This window comes from Scardinius erythrophthalmus (genome assembly GCF_964197995.2).
Source record: "Scardinius erythrophthalmus genome assembly, chromosome: 24".
NCBI lineage: Eukaryota > Metazoa > Chordata > Actinopteri > Cypriniformes > Leuciscidae > Scardinius > Scardinius erythrophthalmus.
In genome coordinates, this window is record NC_138244.1 from 994,670 (window position 1) to 1,012,366 (window position 17,697).

Below are 17,697 nucleotides of genomic sequence, written 5' to 3' on the forward strand. Positions count from 1 at the left end.
CTAAAGACTTTTTGGAGATATGAACGATGCAATACTACTCTATAGGTACTCAAGATTAACAGGAGATTGAGTGAAAATGAGCATTTCACCCCCCCCTTTAAAAGCAAATATCTCCCTTTGCTCTGAACTTTGAGCGCTGTAACTTTGCAGATGTTGTTTATGCTCAAACAGCAACATTACACACTAACTAAAGTTAGAAAAGTCAAATCATAATCAACCACCCCTTTAAGGCTTTGCCCGTCCTGTCCGAGGACAAAGGGCAGGACATCTATGTGAGAGTCATTGCAGAAGCTGCAAGGAGCCAGGTAAGCTTTGCTGCCAATAAACATTATTAGACGGCTTTGTCAATAGTACAAGAAAAAAAAAATACAATCAATATAACCAATTGTATTTAAACTTTTTTAAAAAATACCGGTGAATTATATAAATTACTATATTTGTATTACATGAAAACAATGGCCTAGAATTGTCATTGTTTGTATTTGGGACTATTTGTACTGATTCACTCATTCCCATTGAATCAAAAGCTAATTTGATGTTGTGGTTTTGCTGTTTTTCACCAGACAGAGACTGAAGTGGAGACAGGAGAGACTGACGCAGATAAGGTACCAAAGAGGGATGGCATTCAAGGTCCTGTGTAGGGTTGGGTACCGAAACCCGGTACCTATATGGAACCGGTACCCAGGTAACAGTATGTAACCAGACCGAATCAAAACGCAGATTTCAGTGCTACTTAAATTCCTCAGCTCGTCAGCTGTCGGTTGAAATATTTTCCATCTGGTTCTCCAAAACGGATGCAAGAAGCATAATCAGTATGTAATCGCTAGTTAACCATTCGATGCGTACGATCGTTCACACCGCTGAGAATCTTTAACGCTTGTGCAGAGGGGGTGCTAGATCATTGACAGGGGGAGCTGCGCAATTATAGGCTATATATATATATATATAAATGCACATCATGGATTACATAATTAGAGAGTAGCCTATTTCTTTTCGTTTTGAATTATTTCGTTTAAAGACATTTCAAGCTTTGTGTATTTGATGTATTTCTCATGTCTGTGTGAGGCATACACTGAGTTCCGTTAAGTTAGGATGAGATGCGCTCCAGTTAACGTGCAATGCAAGTGACCGCACGGGTGCCTCCATGACTACATTGTCTGCTATATATTGTTGCTTCTTGTTTATTCAATCCAGGCAATTGGTTGATGAAAAATTGACTAAAAATTAATAATTTTATACAAAACGAAATTCACTTTAAAGAAAGGTTTTCTACAAAACCAAACTTAATGAAAACTCCATGTCTCTCGATATATTGCGCATCTTACTCATGCTGTTCACTTTTCATAATCAACATAGTATAATATTTCAACAAATATCAAACTAAATGTGCTTTTTTAATGGCTAAAACAGTATAGTAGGCCTACAGACTCTATTTGTACAAATTTGTCAGGATCTGGGTTGCTTCTCTGTTCTCTCTCACTACCACATACACTCATTCGCGCACTCATTGACACACGCATCTCACTCACTCACCAGCGCGCACACACACACACACTTTCATGTTTACACTCTTCGCCTGTTGATCATCACAATCAGCGCTCGCGCTGCTTTGCGCTGACACCTGTGTCTTGTCTGATTACTCGGTCTACTTCTGGTGTTTGTACTTTCTGTTCTGTGTCGTATTATTGTGTGAGTTACGCTCTCTCATTTTGTCAGCAAAGATCTTACCATTGTCTTGTCTTGTGTAGCAGCATTCGCCTTAGTGTGCCATGTCTCCTGTTCCCTGCTGTGGTGTGCCTTATCTAGAGTTTTCTCTGCTCGAGCTGCTTTCTACAAGGACAAGTTCCTAATCTGAGGAAGAGAATTTTCTATTCAACGTTATCTCTCCTGACAAAGTATCCACTGTGAAGCTGTCTTCCTGGAGAGCGTCTTTTAGTTCCAGTTCTGAGCTATCTACTTTCTGCTGCTTTTTTGTTGAACATTAAAGACTTTGAATTGAATTTTGCACACACAAGTTGAAATGCATTTGTTCAAATCAAATTCACGGATAATTGTGCATGCATTTATTAATCATTATGATACTGAAATCATAACAAAGTAGGCTATGCTATGTACAAAAAATCAGATGAACCCAGAATATGAACGCAACGTTTAATTACACATTAAAGGTGTGGTTGATTATGATTTGCCTTTTCTAACTTTAGTTAGTGTGTAATGTTGATGTTTGAGCATAAACAACATCTGCAAAGTTACAACGCTCAAAGTTCAAAGCAAAGAGAGATATTTGCTTGTAAAGAAATCATTTTTTAAGGACTACAACAAACGGCTGGTAGAGACTACACCACATTCCTCCCGGGTTAGTGACATCACAAACCCTACAATTTACATAAACCCCGCCCCCTGAACACATTTATAGATTATCATGACAGAATATGCTATGTCATGACCGAAAGGACAAGATCCCGGATACAGGCGGCCGAAATGAGCTTTCTCCGGAGGGTGGCTGGGCGATCCCTTACGCCCGTTTCACACATACTCCGTTTGCAGCGCGTATGCGGTGCGTATTTTTTCCCGTACCCATGTTAACAGGTTAGAGCTTTCACACTGCACGTGGTTGCAGTCCGTCGATCCGTTCCAGTTGCGGTACGTATACAGCAGTGCAGAGATCGTTTCCGCAGAGTCTATTTCTGCTGTGCTGTAAACGCTGAATTAAAGTGACAGCGCATGTTTCGTGGTCAAAATGAACACCGATTGACCTGAAAATGTTGTAATTTCATCATAAATGCGATTAATTAAATAAAATTGAGCAAATCTCACCATAAATGTATTTACTTAAATACTACGTTTTTGGTAAAGCAAGGAAAGCTACTATTTACCTCAACAAGGCGACATAATGAACAACACATGTCACATTCGTGGAGGTGGAAAAACAAGTTGTGACATGCAAGATTTATTGTATTAAAATTTTAATGAAAAGGAAAAGGCATGAGAATCGGCTGTTCTTGTCAATTTTAAGTTTTAATTTAAAATGTTTGCGATTTAATATAAGTACATGGTTAAATATTTGACCACTTGCTTGAGCAACTTAAGTAGAAGTAATGCATTGAATAATAGGCTGACATTGTTTAAATTGTATTTAAACGTGCATACGTCTATTAAAGAGTGTGTACAAAGATAATCGCAATGCTGAGACGTTAAGACCGGCGTAAATCAAGGGAAAATACAATTTACTTCAACAAGGCATAATGAACAACAGTCGTCTCATTCGTGGGGGTGGAAAAACAAGTTCTTTGTGACATGCAAGGTTTATTGTATATTATAAAGATTTAAATTATGCAAAAGAAAGGGTATGAGTCTGCTGTTTTTGTCAATTTTAAGTTTTAATTTAAAATGTATGCTATTCGATTTTAATATTTGTACATGGTAAAATATTTTACCACTTGCTTGAGCAACTTAATATGTAATTATATAGAAGTAATGCATTTAATAATATGTTGTTTAAATTGTGTTATACTACAGGGCCGTTGAATGCTTGAATCTGATTGGTTGACGAACGTTCTAAGGTGTGCATTATTTTCAGGGAAACGCACAGCTAAAGTAGTTCCAGCAGGTCTTGACCGCATTACAGTTCCATATCACTTCGCGTAGTTAACGGTAATAACGGAAAATAGGATACAATTCATAACAATAAAAAGCATTTAGCCCCATGCGCTTGATCTGCAGTTTTCAATGTCTAGCTTCACAATCAATGGAAACATGCAGTTTAATTTTAATAAATAAAGTATATAGTCCTGTCTATATTATAATCAATAGAAAACTAAACTGAATATAGGCTAAATAAATGGATAGTCCTGCAGTACGGATATTTATTGCAGATAATAATAAATAAATAATTATTTATAGGCCCACTTGTTAAAAGGGCTTTGTGTTTCATTTATTTGGCTATAGTCTACTGTCATCTGTCAATGAAAAAAAAAAAAAAAAAAAAAAGAATGACCGAATTAATTAAAACGAATTAAATTAATAAATAAATAGGCTAATAATACTGACGCACATGCTTTTCTGTCTCATTATTGCAACATCTCTCTCTAATAACTGCATTAATAACTGCATAAAGCCGGGGACACACTTTAAGGCCGGTTATGAATGCAATTTGATACTTATGACTGATAATGCCCAAACGCGTGTTCAGCGCGTTCAGTCTGTGTTCAAAGTCGGTGTTTAAAATCTGCTGCGATGAAAACAGTCAGAGAAGGTGTCAGCTAGTCGTGTGTCTCCAGCATTAGTCTGCTATCAGTGGCTCAAACCTCCGTTACTAACTCTAAAATGACGTTTTGGAATTAGCAACGGAGGCATTGGTTTAGATGCGTAAGAAATTAGTCCTACATACAAGAGCGTTTTAATGACAAAAACTTTACAAACGTCTTGAAATACATAATCTGAACAATGTTTCGAGGTGTGGTAACTGTAGTATAAGCGGAATAATTGACTTCAGGCCGTTGAATTATTAGAAAAATAATGCACACCCGAGGTGTAACTCCGCTTCGCGCCGTGACCGCATTACCACCTCGGGTGTGCATTATTTTTCTAATAATTCAACGGCCTGTCGTCAATTATTCCTTACTTAAACGTGAATACGTCTAAAAAAGAGTGTATATGTGTACAAAGAGAATTGCAATGCTGACAAAAAACTTTTTTTTAAATAAAAGTTGCTGATAACTTCCGGATTTGAAATACAAATAGCGAGTATGTATTTGTGTTATAGCCTACAGCAGCGGATCAGTTACGCACTGCAAACGCAGCATATGTGAAAGCACTATTGCATGTGCTGCTCCTGCACTGCATACGCACTGCAGCAAACGGGCGTTAGAGATAGGGTGAGGAGCTCGGTCTTTCGGGAGGAGCTCAGAGTAGAGCCGCTGCTCCTCCACATCAAGAGGGGCCAGCTGAGGTGGCTCGGGCATCTGCTCCGGATGCCTCCTGGACGCCTTCCCGGGAAGGTGTTCCGGGCGCGTCCCACCGGGAGGAGACCCCGGGGAAGACCTAGGTCACGCTGGAGAGACTATGTCTCCCGGCTGGCCTGGGAACGCCTCGGTGTCCCCCCGGAAGAGCTGGAGGAAGTGTCTAGGGAGAGGGAAGTCTGGACATCCCTGCTTAGACTGCTGCCCCCGCGACCCGGCCCCGGATAAGCGGTAGAAGATGGATGGATGGATGGAATATGCTAATCAATGACTAGAAGATAACTACACATCAGCATCATAAATTCATCAACTAACCATTCAGAAATGTCCTGTTGCTTCTACATGTTGTCACTTCTTGAGTCTCTCCATCATTGTTGGAACATAAAAGGCTAAACTCACTTACCTCTGTGTGAGGTAAAATGACACAAGCTGTTGTAGCTCCGCCCCCTTTGCCTCCAGCAGCAGCTCATTTGCATTTAAAGGAACAGACACAAAACGGTGTGGTTTTGCTCACCTTCAAAAAGTGACAACACGCTATATAAAAATATCTGTTGGGTATTCTGAGCTAAAACTTCACACACACACTCTGGGGACATCAGAGACTTATTTTACATCATGTGAAAAGGGCATTATACCACACCTTTAAGCATTTTCCTCCCATAGAAAACCATTATAAGAACGTTTAATGTGGCTTAATGCAGATTAGAATATCCCCTTATTATGTCGAAATAACAAGTTGTTATGTCGAAATAAAGAGATATTATGTCAAATAACAACTTATTATGTCAAAATAACGAGATATTATGTTGAAATAATTAATATCGAATACTTAATATATCGAAATAACAAGATAAGTTTCCTTTTTTTTTTTTTTTCAAAAATGCGGTTCAGGGCTTCCATAGAATACAGCCTGAATATTTGGTAGCCTTTGGTCTTTCATGGGGGTGCTGAAGCTCCTGCTAGCCCCTCCCTAGCGCCGCCCATGGCAATAAGTCAGGAGAGGTGTCGTATTTTGCCATAGTAGCAAACCAAGAATACAGACTACTTAGCTGTTATTAGTACTGTAACTGTTTTATAGTGTTATTTAGTGTTAAATTATTGTAGTTGGGTTAGGTGTCTTAGGTTCATTGTGGATTTGTTATGTAAATTTGTTGTGTTTTCTAATAAGGCTACTTATTTAAATATATTTAAGTACACTTAAATTTGAAAATTTTAAGAATTTTTTTTCAAGAAAAAAGCTGTTCTTTAATGTCATTCACCATCGTTTTGAGGCTCTTAAGGCGAGACACTACAGGTGAATAGGGTAAATTTTTTAACTAGTAGATATTATCATGAAACTTTCCCTAGTTGATTACCTACATTAAGATGTATTACAAGTTTTCTGTAATTTAATGTTTAAATATGCCTTAGCAAAGGATTTTTTAAACCTTATATCTTCACTAAACTTTGTACAATGGGTAAATGGCCCCACTCACTGTCTTGGTCATACAGATTTGATACTGACTTATGGTTTATCTTTTGCTGATGTTGTCACTAGTGACATTTCCTTTTCCGATCATAAAGCAGTGCTGTTCTCTACTATTCTCCCTTTTTTACCCAGTACCAAACCAGCTCAAGCTTGCTGGTCTCGTACTCTGACTGCACAATCCTGTAATGCATTTTCTAAAATGTATCTGGAAGAACATCAACCTCTCACCTCGGACTCTGTTCCGTCTCACTTGAGTGTTGATGATGAAGTGCAACGGTTCAATAATATATGTCATAATATCTTAGATGTTACTGCACCTCGAAAGCTCGTTAATCGGAAATGCAAATCCCAACCATGGATAAATAATGTAATTCGGGAACTCAGACAGCAATGTCGTCAGTGTGAACGAAAGTGGAAGAAGGATAGGCTACAGGTATCATATGAAATACTGAAGGCCTCGTTACACAATTTTCAAAAGGCTGCCAAAATTGCAAAAACTAAATATTTATCAGACATCATAGCCCAAAATTCATACTGTTCTAGAATTTTATTTTCAACGATAGATTCAGTCTTAAACCCCCCCGATGCAGATATTTCCAGAGGTTTCATTTTCATTATGCGAAAACCTTCTTAAGTATTCCTAGATAAAGTTAAAGACGCACGGGTTCAATTATCTACAAAGCCAAATTCCATTCCAGACCCCATATTATTCACTACTCAGTAGAGCGATTTTGAACTAGTCTCTTTGAAGACATGCAAAGAAATCGCTCTAAAATTAAAAAACACCTTTTCTCCCCATGATGTTTTGCCCTCACGATTTGTAAAATTTATTTTTGACACCATTGGATCTGATCTAGTAATAAAAATAAACAACTTTTGAAAGGGACAGTCCCTGACTGCTTTATATTAGCTTCAGTATCACCGATCCCTAAGAAGCCTTCGCCTGATCCTTCAGTTTACTCAAATTTTCGACCAATCTCCAACTTGCCGTTTTTATCCAAAATTTTAGAAAAAATTGTATTTACGCAGCTACAAAAGTACTTGAATAGTAATGGTATTTCAGATATCTTTCAGTCTGGTTTTAAAACCTTACATAGCACAGATACTGCCCTTTTGAAAGTTTTTAATGACATTTTAATGTCTACTGATGCTGGTAACACCATGGCTCTAATAATGTTAGATCTCAGCTCTGTGTTTGATTTTGTTGATCATGGTATCCTCCTGTATCGCTTGGAGCACTACATCGGTTTAAGAGGCACTGTACTCGACTGGTTTCGGTCCTTCTTGTCTAACAGAAGATTCTCTGTAAATATAGGGAAGTATTCTTCTACTGTAGCACATGTTATATGTGGTGTCCCCCAGGGTTCAACTTTAGCACCGTTGCTGTTTTCATTGTACATGTTACCCATAGGTTCTATATTTAGAAGATTTGGAGTTTCTTATCATTGCTATGCTGATGACACGCAGCTTTATATACCATTTAAGCGCAATGACAGGTCTGCCATAAATCAATTGATGGAATGCCTTCTAGAACTAAAAGCATGGCTCAATAATAACTTTCTCCATTTGAATGACAGCAAAACTCAAATTTGGGCCAACTGAGAACAGTGATTTGAGCAATGTTGACTTGGGTTCTCTCACTTCATATCGTTAGTTTGCTGCAAAGAATCTGGGTTTTATATTGGATAGTGGACTAAAATTTAACAAACAAATTAATACAGTTGTCAGTTCCAGTTTTTACCACCTCAGGAGACATCACGGATTGATTACTGTAATTCGCTATATCAAGGGTTACCTGCATCTATCCACCGGCTTCAACTGGTCCAAAATGCAGCTGCCCTTCTGCTTGCAGGCATTCGCAAACGGGATCACATCACGCCTACACTACACTCACTGCACTGGCTACCTGTTCAGTATCGTATTGAATTTAAAGTCTTGTTGTTTGTGTATAAAGCATTAAACAATCTTGCTCCTCAATACCTTACTGAGTTGGTTATGGAACACAAACCAGCCATATTGCTCAGATCACAGACCAATTATCTGTTACGAGTACCCAGATCCAGATTGAAATGCAGGGGCGACAGAGCCTTTGCGATAGCTGGCCCCAGGTTATGGAACAATCTGCCATTACACATCAAAACAGCGTCCACATTGTTGGAGTTTAGAAGTCTTTTAAAAACCTATTTGTACTCTTGTGCGTTTAATGTCTTGTGAAAGTGATTGTAGTGATGTCTTGTGATTTTAATTCTATGGGATGGACCTAGATACAGTATATCTTGTACAGCACTTTGGTCAACCAAGGTTGTTTTAAATGTGCTTTATACTTGAAACTTGAATATGCAAATTAGACAATATCTAATTAAATATGTGCTAATTTGCATATATAAAAAATCTGAGCATTGGATAAAGCCAGGTTAAAAATTATTCTTTAATTGTGTTCACATATTAGATGGGGAAAAAATTACAGAGGGATTTATCTGTAAATCAGAATATACTGTCAATAGCCTTAAAAAAAAGATTTTCGCCATGTTTTTTGGAATAAAATGTTATATAAATCAGGCTAGGAATAATATATTTACAAATCCCTCTGTACATGTCTTCATAATATAACTAGGTACAAGACTGGAAAGATTGGTGTATATCGGTGCTACTGAAGTGGAGATTTCAGACTTGGAGAATGAGAGAAAAGTCATTTTGAGAAAACGGGCTTTAAAGATTTATCATCAGCCAATGAGATTGCGCATTCAGCCCTTTTACTTTCACGACTGGTTGCTGCTAAAAAGGAAATGACCATATTTGGATCCGACAGCATTGTACAGGAGAGAGTGCGCTTTCCAGTGGTGTGTGTGATGACAGGGAGCAGACAGCGATCGTGGAGCAAGATCGTGTTGATCAAGAACGCCAACTTTTGTTGAATTTGAAGACAAAGCGTAGTAAAATAAAAATCTAAATGTGTAGTTCGGACTTTTTTTCACCACAAGTCTGAAAGAGGACATGTAATTGAAGACAAATTTCTTTTTTTTTAGGCACCGTTTAGGCACCGGTACCATTTTAAAAGTATCGATTTGGCACCAGTAAAACCCAAATGATACCCAACCCTAATCAACCCTGTTAGTCTTTCTTGTTATTATTGGAAAGAATGATCCATTGTCAAGCTTTTGGGAGAGGCTAGAACATTCAAACACAAAAACATTTGGGCATTTCCCTGGTCAAAAAACATTCAAGGCACTTGTGAATACAGTCTACAGGGCCTTGAAACAGCACACTGTATGTACCGTACCAGTCTTTACAGTTGTGGTGTGCTATGCTGAAGGTGCAGTGATGTGTGTCGTCTAGGGCACCCCCACACATAGGGAATCCAGTCTTGCTTTCAAAGCCATCAATGAGATCTTGCATTTTTGCCTCACTTTTTGGCCTTGTCACATATTCCTTCCTAATTTGGCAAAGTACCTTGCACACCTCCCAAAATATGTCAAATGCTGTGCTGATACCAACTCCAAATAAACTGGCCACATCATGGAACTCCATATTGCTTGCCAATTTATAGAGTGTGATGGCCACTCTATTTTCCAGGGGTACAGGACTTTTCATTGCAGTTATTTGGGGGTGAATGTGAGAGGTCATTTAGGTCTGGTTGAACAATTTGTTAATTAAATTGTGATTGGATTATGTTGGTAATAGGCACTTACCTAAAGCTAAAAGAAGTTTTGTGCCTCTGACAAGTGCTTTCGACCTTCTTTTTGATCTGAATGGTATGTGGTAACACGAGTTTTGCAAGAGTTTTTCCACTACCTAGAACGCAACCGAATGCTTCTTTAAGTTCCTCCTTACTTGAAAAACTGAGGAAAACTACTGTTAAACAGGAAATGACGAATATTAAAGGACAAGTTCGGTATTTTACACTTAAAGCCCTGTTTACAGATCGTTTCTGGTGAAATAGAACGGTTAAGATTAAAATTTGGACAAATGCTGCTGTCCCAAGAATTTTAGGTTTCTTTCGCTTTCCCCAAAACCTCTAGAATGAGTGTATAGGTGCACTGGAACAATCCTTCATAAAACGCATTAAACTTTCGTTTACAAAGACCTGAAACTCACCGAGTGGTCAGGGGTGTTCACTGATATGCTCACACAAAAATCGCTGCAAAAGATGCTATTAGAAACTATTCTCATAATAACATAAAAGTTCTTCATGTTTTGTTTTGCGCCATTGCTGTCAAACAAACTAAAACTGAAAGTGTGATAAGGCTTTGCGTCCTTATCAATAAACTGTGTGTTTGTGCTGTGCAGAAAGAAGTGTGCACTTTGCTCACGCAGTCAGCACATGATCCGCTCCACGGGTTCAGTGGATGAATGCAGTACCTTGTCTCTTATGTCAAATTTAACCAAGTACTGAACTAAATCAGAATACTATTTGTTACCAATAAAGAGTTATCATTCACAAAAGCCATCTTTACACTGCAAAGGTGGAACAGAAGCTGCATCTGACAGACTGTTTAATGTTACTCATAAATTATACATTAACATAACTCATTACAGGGTCATTGTTGTCAATCAATGCTTTTGATATTGTAATAATGATTATTAACGTTGATTAATAGAATACATTAAGTTTTTGTTTTTGAGAAACTGCATGTCATATTCTGATTACACCGATAAAACAATCTAATAAGCATTTGTGAACTATTTTAATGCTTTTTACGCATTAGCAAATGAAGACTTTACATGATCTTATCAGCATGATGAATACATTATATTAACTGGAATAAACTGTATATACAGTAGAAAGAGAGCAGAGAATGTGAGCGATCGTGAGGCTGTCCATAACTTGGGTCTCGCGCAGGTTTAAGCACACTCACCACTCCCGTTAAAATCCCGGAAGCTGACTACACCGCGACATTAATCTCTTACATCCAATCTGCACTTTGTTTATGATGGGATTATTTGCACGTTTCATTTTTTTTTCGCTAACTGAACAAAACTCTTCCTTATAGTGATGACTAATCTGAACGCCTCTGATTGGCCATCACATCCATAAGCTCAACAGAAATGTGTGCGATTGGTTATAATGCTCAACGCTGCAAAACAAAATCTGATGGAAAGAACGTTAAGTATTGCAATTTGTTTTAATCAATATTATATTATCAATTAAACATATATTCTATTATATAAATATTTTGAAAAAAAATTCCATGACTTTTCCCAAACTTTCTGGGTTTATTTATTTTCCAAAACTTTTCCAGGCCTGGAAATTGCTTTTCTAAATTTCGATGACTTTTCCAGGTTTTTCATGACCATATGACCCTTGCTGAGAGCAGCAGAGCTTTTATTATGCTTATACACCACAGTTGGCCACATCCGCTCTATTCGTTCATGTGTATGTGGGGTAACGTGGTGTTGTTTTAATTGGTCAAAACAATCGTACTAAATACGTTGAGTGTGTTGAAAGTTATGTTTCTCTGTGTGTAACATTACTCTGTGCGTTTGCTCGGTGGCTGGTTTGAAACATTAAATATATTGAATGGAGGAAAATGTTACTATTACTGTTACTACAAATAAAGCTCTCTCTCATTATGCCATGTTAGCCACTTGACAGAATTGTGTTGTCTCTGAGGTAAAAACATGCAACTCGCAGTAAAAAAAAAGAAAAAAGAAGAGAAATCTGAAATCGAGGGTAACGCGGATATGATGCGATTGACAGGCGACGCAGTGACATGGGCCGTTACACTGATTAAAACGTACTCGGTTACTAACGTAACCTCGGTTCTCTCTAGAAGAGGGAACGAGTACTGCGTAATATCTTACGCTATGGGGAAATACACGAGATATTGAAGCCAAAAAAATTATTCTTAATTTTGTAATAATGTAAAACGCGTTGTGGCAGCATGCAGACATAGGCGAGACAGCTCCTATCCAACACCAAAAGTCCCAAGGGCAGGCGCCCGGGCCCAACCTGGATAGATTCTGTTTCGACACAGCTAGTCCCTTAGAACGTCCGTTGAACGAAACAAATAGCTGCTCCGTCTGTCTGAAGACAGTCGAGCGAGACACATAAGCCCTTAATGTCCTGACCAGGCAAAGGAAGCTCGCGTCCATCTCCTTGTTAGAGACCGGCAGGGCTGACAGAGAAATCACCTGAGACCTGAACGGTGTGTTGAGGGATTTAGGAACGTACCCGTGCCTTGGCTTGAGTATGACTTTCGAGTCATTTGGCCCAAACTCCATACATGTCGCGCTTACTGAGAGCGCTTGCAGGTTCCCTTTGCGCTTTACTGAAGCGAGAGCCAGAAGAAACACCGTCTTAAAAGAGAAGTGTTTGATATTTATTGATTGGACTGGCTCGAATGGGGCGCCTTTCATGGCCTCCAAGACCGTGGAAAGGTCCCATATGGGAACTGAGGGAGGTCTGGGAGGATTTAGCCTCTTAGCTCTTCTTAGGAAGCGAATGACCAGATCGTTCCTTCCAAGTGACTGACCAAGCGTTGGTTTAGTGAACACTGCTATAGCCGCCACGTAAACTTTGAGTGTGGATGGGGTTCTACCCTTATCCAGTAGCTCTTGCAGGAAGGAGAGAACCTCCGTCACCCCACAGTCTGGGGGTGATTTGCCACGAGCTGTGCACCAGCTAGAGAACACAGACCATTTCGAGGAATAGAGCCATATATGCTGTATAATAAATGCCGTGTTTGCAGCGTTTAAGGTGGGGGGCGCGCTGATCACAGCGGGCAGCCTGACCGCGCTCGATCCCTTCTGGGCGGATAGCTGAGAGAGAGCGAGCGGGGGGAACCCCTTGGGGTTTGTCATGTCTGTGAGTGAATACGTGTGCATAACAGCGGGCACATTTACTGCATTGAAAACACCGTCTGCCTGAGCTGACTGTATGTGTGTTGGTTTCGTTTTTACAGAACGTGGGGGGCGGCGTCCGGTAGAGTGAGAGCGCGGTCTCAAGTCTCGGGCCTGTTGACGCTGTGAAGCAGCGGCGGTGGGCTGCGGCTGCGGCTGGGAGCTTCGAGCAGACGGCTGTTTAGAGCGGCCTGTTGCAGACTTAGCGCTTCGGCAGAAAATGCTTCATGGCCTGTGACGCGAAATCTTTGGCGGACAATCCAAAGAGACCGGCAGGAGAGATGGGGGCGTCGAGGAACGCAGCGCGCTCCGAGTCCGGCATCTCAGAGAGCGTCAACCATAGATGTCTCTCAGCAACGGTGAGAGAGGCCATGTTACACCCTATGGCCTGTGCAGCGGATTTATTGGCGCGGTGTACAAGATCCATAGCGCTTCTCAAATCCTGCACGCAAATCCGGCCAGGCCAGCACCGTCTTTAGCACCGTCCAGCATGGAGAATGCTGCTGAGGCAGAGGTACGCACCCTGGCTGAGGAGGGGGCACACCAGGACTTCGCGAGTTCTTCATGAAGCTCAGGAAGAAACGGTGCGGGTCTAGAAGTCGGCGAAATGCGGTCTCCTTGCAGGAAACAACCATCCAGCCGGTTGTGCGCAGGCTCCGCGGGCGTTGACCACTCGAGGCCTAGGCTCTCCACGGCCTGTGTGAGCAGACGCTTCAGCTCTGCTTCGATGCTCGCTCTTTTCCCGGAAGACTCGCGAGCAGAAGGGGCGAGATCCACAGAGCTCACCCAATCCTCACTGCCCGACGCCAGGATAGAGCAGCTGTCTTCCTCTACAATAGCCACTTCTTCAGTGTCATCCGCAACGGAAGCGGCGGCAGACAGCGGCCGCTGTCCAGGAGAGACTCAGGTGAAGCGGGCGGCGAAGCTGGCGGGTGAACCGGCGAACTTGTGTCGGTTGGAGGAGGCTCCGGGACCCGCTGAGCACGGCGCTTTTTACGGCGCGGTACCGTAGCGGGCGGGAGTGCAGTCTCGCGGAAGGGTGCCAGACGAGTCCTCAGAGTCGCCTTAGGCAGTAGCTCACAGTGAGGGTAGGCCTATCCGTCGTCAGCGAGCGCGAGAGCTGCATGTCCTTCACCCAGGCAGGAAACGCAGATGACATGGCGGTCCCTGTCGCTGAGTGGGGCTCAGCACGAGCCACAAGAGGTGCGAGACATCTTTAAAAAGATGCTCGAGCTCTTTTAGAAAGAGAGTGTGTGTCGCGGCGGCGAACACACACTAGCAGGAAAGGATATGATGCGCCGGATAGCGCAGAAGGAACGGCGGCAGAAGGCGGCTCGGCCAGTGGCTTCGATGCAAGGCTCGTCCCGCTGAAAGGCTTTCTCTGACAGCGCAGCTTCTTCTCTCTGGATTCAGCGATGCATGCGCTTCGCTGAAGAGATGAAAATCTGCTATACCAGCCTCTCGAGCTATATTTATAGCCCAAGGCCACGCCCGTTCACGACGGGGCCTTTTCGATAGACTGCTGCAGTTGCCGCAGAGCAGCCAATAGGCGCGCAAGCTGTCTCGCCTATGTCTGCATGCTGCCGCAACGCGTTTTATATTATTACAAAATTAAGGATAATTTTTTGGCTTCAATATCTCGCGGAAAAGAGATTTCCCCATAGCGTAAGATATTACGCAGTACGAGACAACCTCTCGTAAGAGAACTGCGGATTTATCTTTATTTAAACATTGTCGGAATGGAAACATTTGGAATAATGCAAGTATAAAAGTGAACAAAATCTAACATTGTTCTAGTGGTTTATTTATATTTTAATCTTACATATTGTGCTTTAACTTCGGTAGGTACAACAAAAGGCATTGTAACCGGCTTCAGTGCAAAGCTAATTTTTTGTGTTTTATTTCTTATCGATCATTTGTTGGTAAAGGATGAGAGACCTGAAGAGCCAGATGATTTGTGTCAAATAGCCAGATGTGGCTCACTGTCACGCACTGGCTGTAGTAACACACACGATGAAGAAGATGAAGATCCAAGACTTCTAGTTTCCTCCAAGGTTATTTTTGTAAACGAAAACTGAAACTAATGCCGAGTCCACATTGCACGATTTTCAAAGTAGTCGAGTCACTGTTCTTTTCACACTGCACGACTATCCAGGGTAACTTTCATTTGCTGGTGTGTTCACACTGCACGATGCATCGGCGACAGGAGGTTTCACACTGCATGACTTTCAGGAGGAAGAATCGCCGCAAAATACGTTTCACAAGCAAACAGAAGTGATAAGGAAATAACGCAAAATCTCGTGTGCGTAAGACCGCAGTTCTCACGCGAGACTGAAATTGTTATTAAAAATGATAGCCTGCAAGAAGCTTGCGATCCAAATTGTCTGTGCACTGATTTGCAACAAAAAGGAGAAAAAGAAAAACATTATGCATGAGGAAATGGCTGGGAAGACAAGGGGAGCAAGGACTGTGTGTTCTGCAAAGAGAGTTGGGGGTAAATAAATAATGTTGAAATGTGCTGCTGTTGCTGCTGGTCAAGCAAATGTTTGTGCTTTGTTTCTGTTTGATATAATTGTAAATATATCTATTAAAATACAGATATTGTGGCCTATAACTCCTCCCCGAACTCCCCGCTGCTCTGTATCTTGCTCTCTCATTGGCTGTCGGTCATCGCCGATGTAATTTTTAGTCAGAACACTTTTCACACAGCAGGATTTTGAATCGTCTGCGATTCTCTCTGATCGCGTCTTTGCTCATTCACACTGCGTGATTGTCACTCGCGTGAACGAGCACCGATTTGCCTGTGATTTCGGGCATTTGTCGGCGATCTCTCAAAACCTGACGGCGAACCAAAATCAGGGCTAAAATCGTGCAGTCTGAACTCGGCATAAGACTAAAATTATTGGTCAAAAACATTTTCGTAAAATGAAAAATTCATAAAAAATTAAAAACTAAAACTAAACTAAACTAACAACAGTTACTGAAAAACTAACTGAAATAAAATAATAATTAGCAAAAATAAAAAAACCTAACATAACCATTAATGAAACTAACTAAAACTAAACAGAAATTTAAAGCAAAATCGAAAAGGTTATTAAAATAAAAAAATATTATGATAATAATGAAAAATAATAACCTTGGTTTCCACAGGTATTTCCAACGATAGGTCGGCAAACAAACAAAACCATAACACTGATGAGACCCAAACAATCAGAACTGAACACAAGGGAATTTAAATACAAAGGAAAATGAGGATAATTAAATACATACACCTGAGCTGAATAACAAATCGCATTAGTGTCCATGACGACAGATTAGACAGTGCAAAACAAACATAAATCAGAACAAAGGGAATCTGTGACACTCAGAGTCATAGGTTCAACCTGTGTGCTATAGACTCACTGTATTGAGATTGAATGAAGCTTTAAGTTTAATTAATAGTACGATTTCTTCTAAATAAATTGCAGCAAAGGGGTTGATACATATTTTGAATATATAGGACCACTTATTATGTCAAATGCCACCAACACAGATTTATTTTGCTAAATGATACAGTTACCAAATTTATCCAGATACTCATCTTAACATGACTTATATTTATGGTTCAAACATGTACTTATATTTAAGCACCAAAACTCAAGCACACCAAACGTAATAATCACTCCGAATCCTCCTGTACTTTTTGATAAAACTGGTCAGATAAAGTACACTTACATCATTCAGCTGTACTCTGCAGTAGTCAGTCAGTGTCTGTGGACCAGTGACGTGACCACAGGATAATACAGCTCTTAAAACATCTGGATCATCATCATATGGATCTGAAGGGGAAATTATATGTCTTAAACACTGCCAACATTTAGTCTTATGTCAGGTTTGTTCTCTATTTAGTGACGTAAACACAAAACTCTGTGGTTTGGGAATAGGCTTGCACAGCACACATTGTAAAAATAGCAAAGAATGGACAAAGTTATTTTTTCTTTTCTTTTTTTTTTACTGAATATGTGACTTAAGTTGTATGGGAAAAAAAATCCAGCAGTTCATAAAAAAAGCTCACAACTCAGAGAAAGCTGAAAATAAATAATAGCCTAATCGTCTGCCTGTAACTAGGTGTAGATGAAAACACCATTCTGCAATGAAACAATTCAGGCCCAAATTAGCGATAGGCCTACATCAAGACATGCCATTATGTTTGCAAGGTGTAGAAAACAGACATGATAACATACTTACCAATATCGCAACACTTTTTCACTAATATAATGTCCTTCTCCAATCCATCATATCGCTTCTCGTGACTGGACATGATAAGTTTATCAAACTAAAAAACAGAACTTTTTTATGTGCACGATTAGAATACTTGTCGCATCTAGCCGGTTTCTCTCTCTCTCTCTCGGATACTGTAAAACACGTGTCCTACAGTTTACATGTACT

At 40.4% G+C, this 17,697-nt stretch overlaps 1 protein-coding gene across 4 annotated transcripts in view; it reads right to left on the reverse strand.

Annotated features, from left to right (window-relative positions):
* LOC308684458 (E3 ubiquitin-protein ligase RNF19B-like) overlaps positions 1 to 17,697 on the reverse strand; it is a 62,347-nt gene extending 44,650 nt beyond the window's left edge. For 3 of the 4 annotated variants that reach the window (XM_081355687.1, XM_081355686.1, XM_081355688.1), the window contains exons 1-2: positions 17,497 to 17,681; positions 16,984 to 17,087 (exon numbers count right to left, since the gene is read on the reverse strand). In XM_081355687.1, coding sequence (XP_081211813.1) covers positions 16,984 to 17,087; positions 17,497 to 17,569 — 177 coding nt within the window. In that variant the 5' untranslated portion in view covers positions 17,570 to 17,681. Of the gene's footprint in view, positions 1 to 16,983; positions 17,088 to 17,496 lie in introns of all 4 variants that reach the window. The other variant, XM_081355685.1, reaches the window with a different exon arrangement.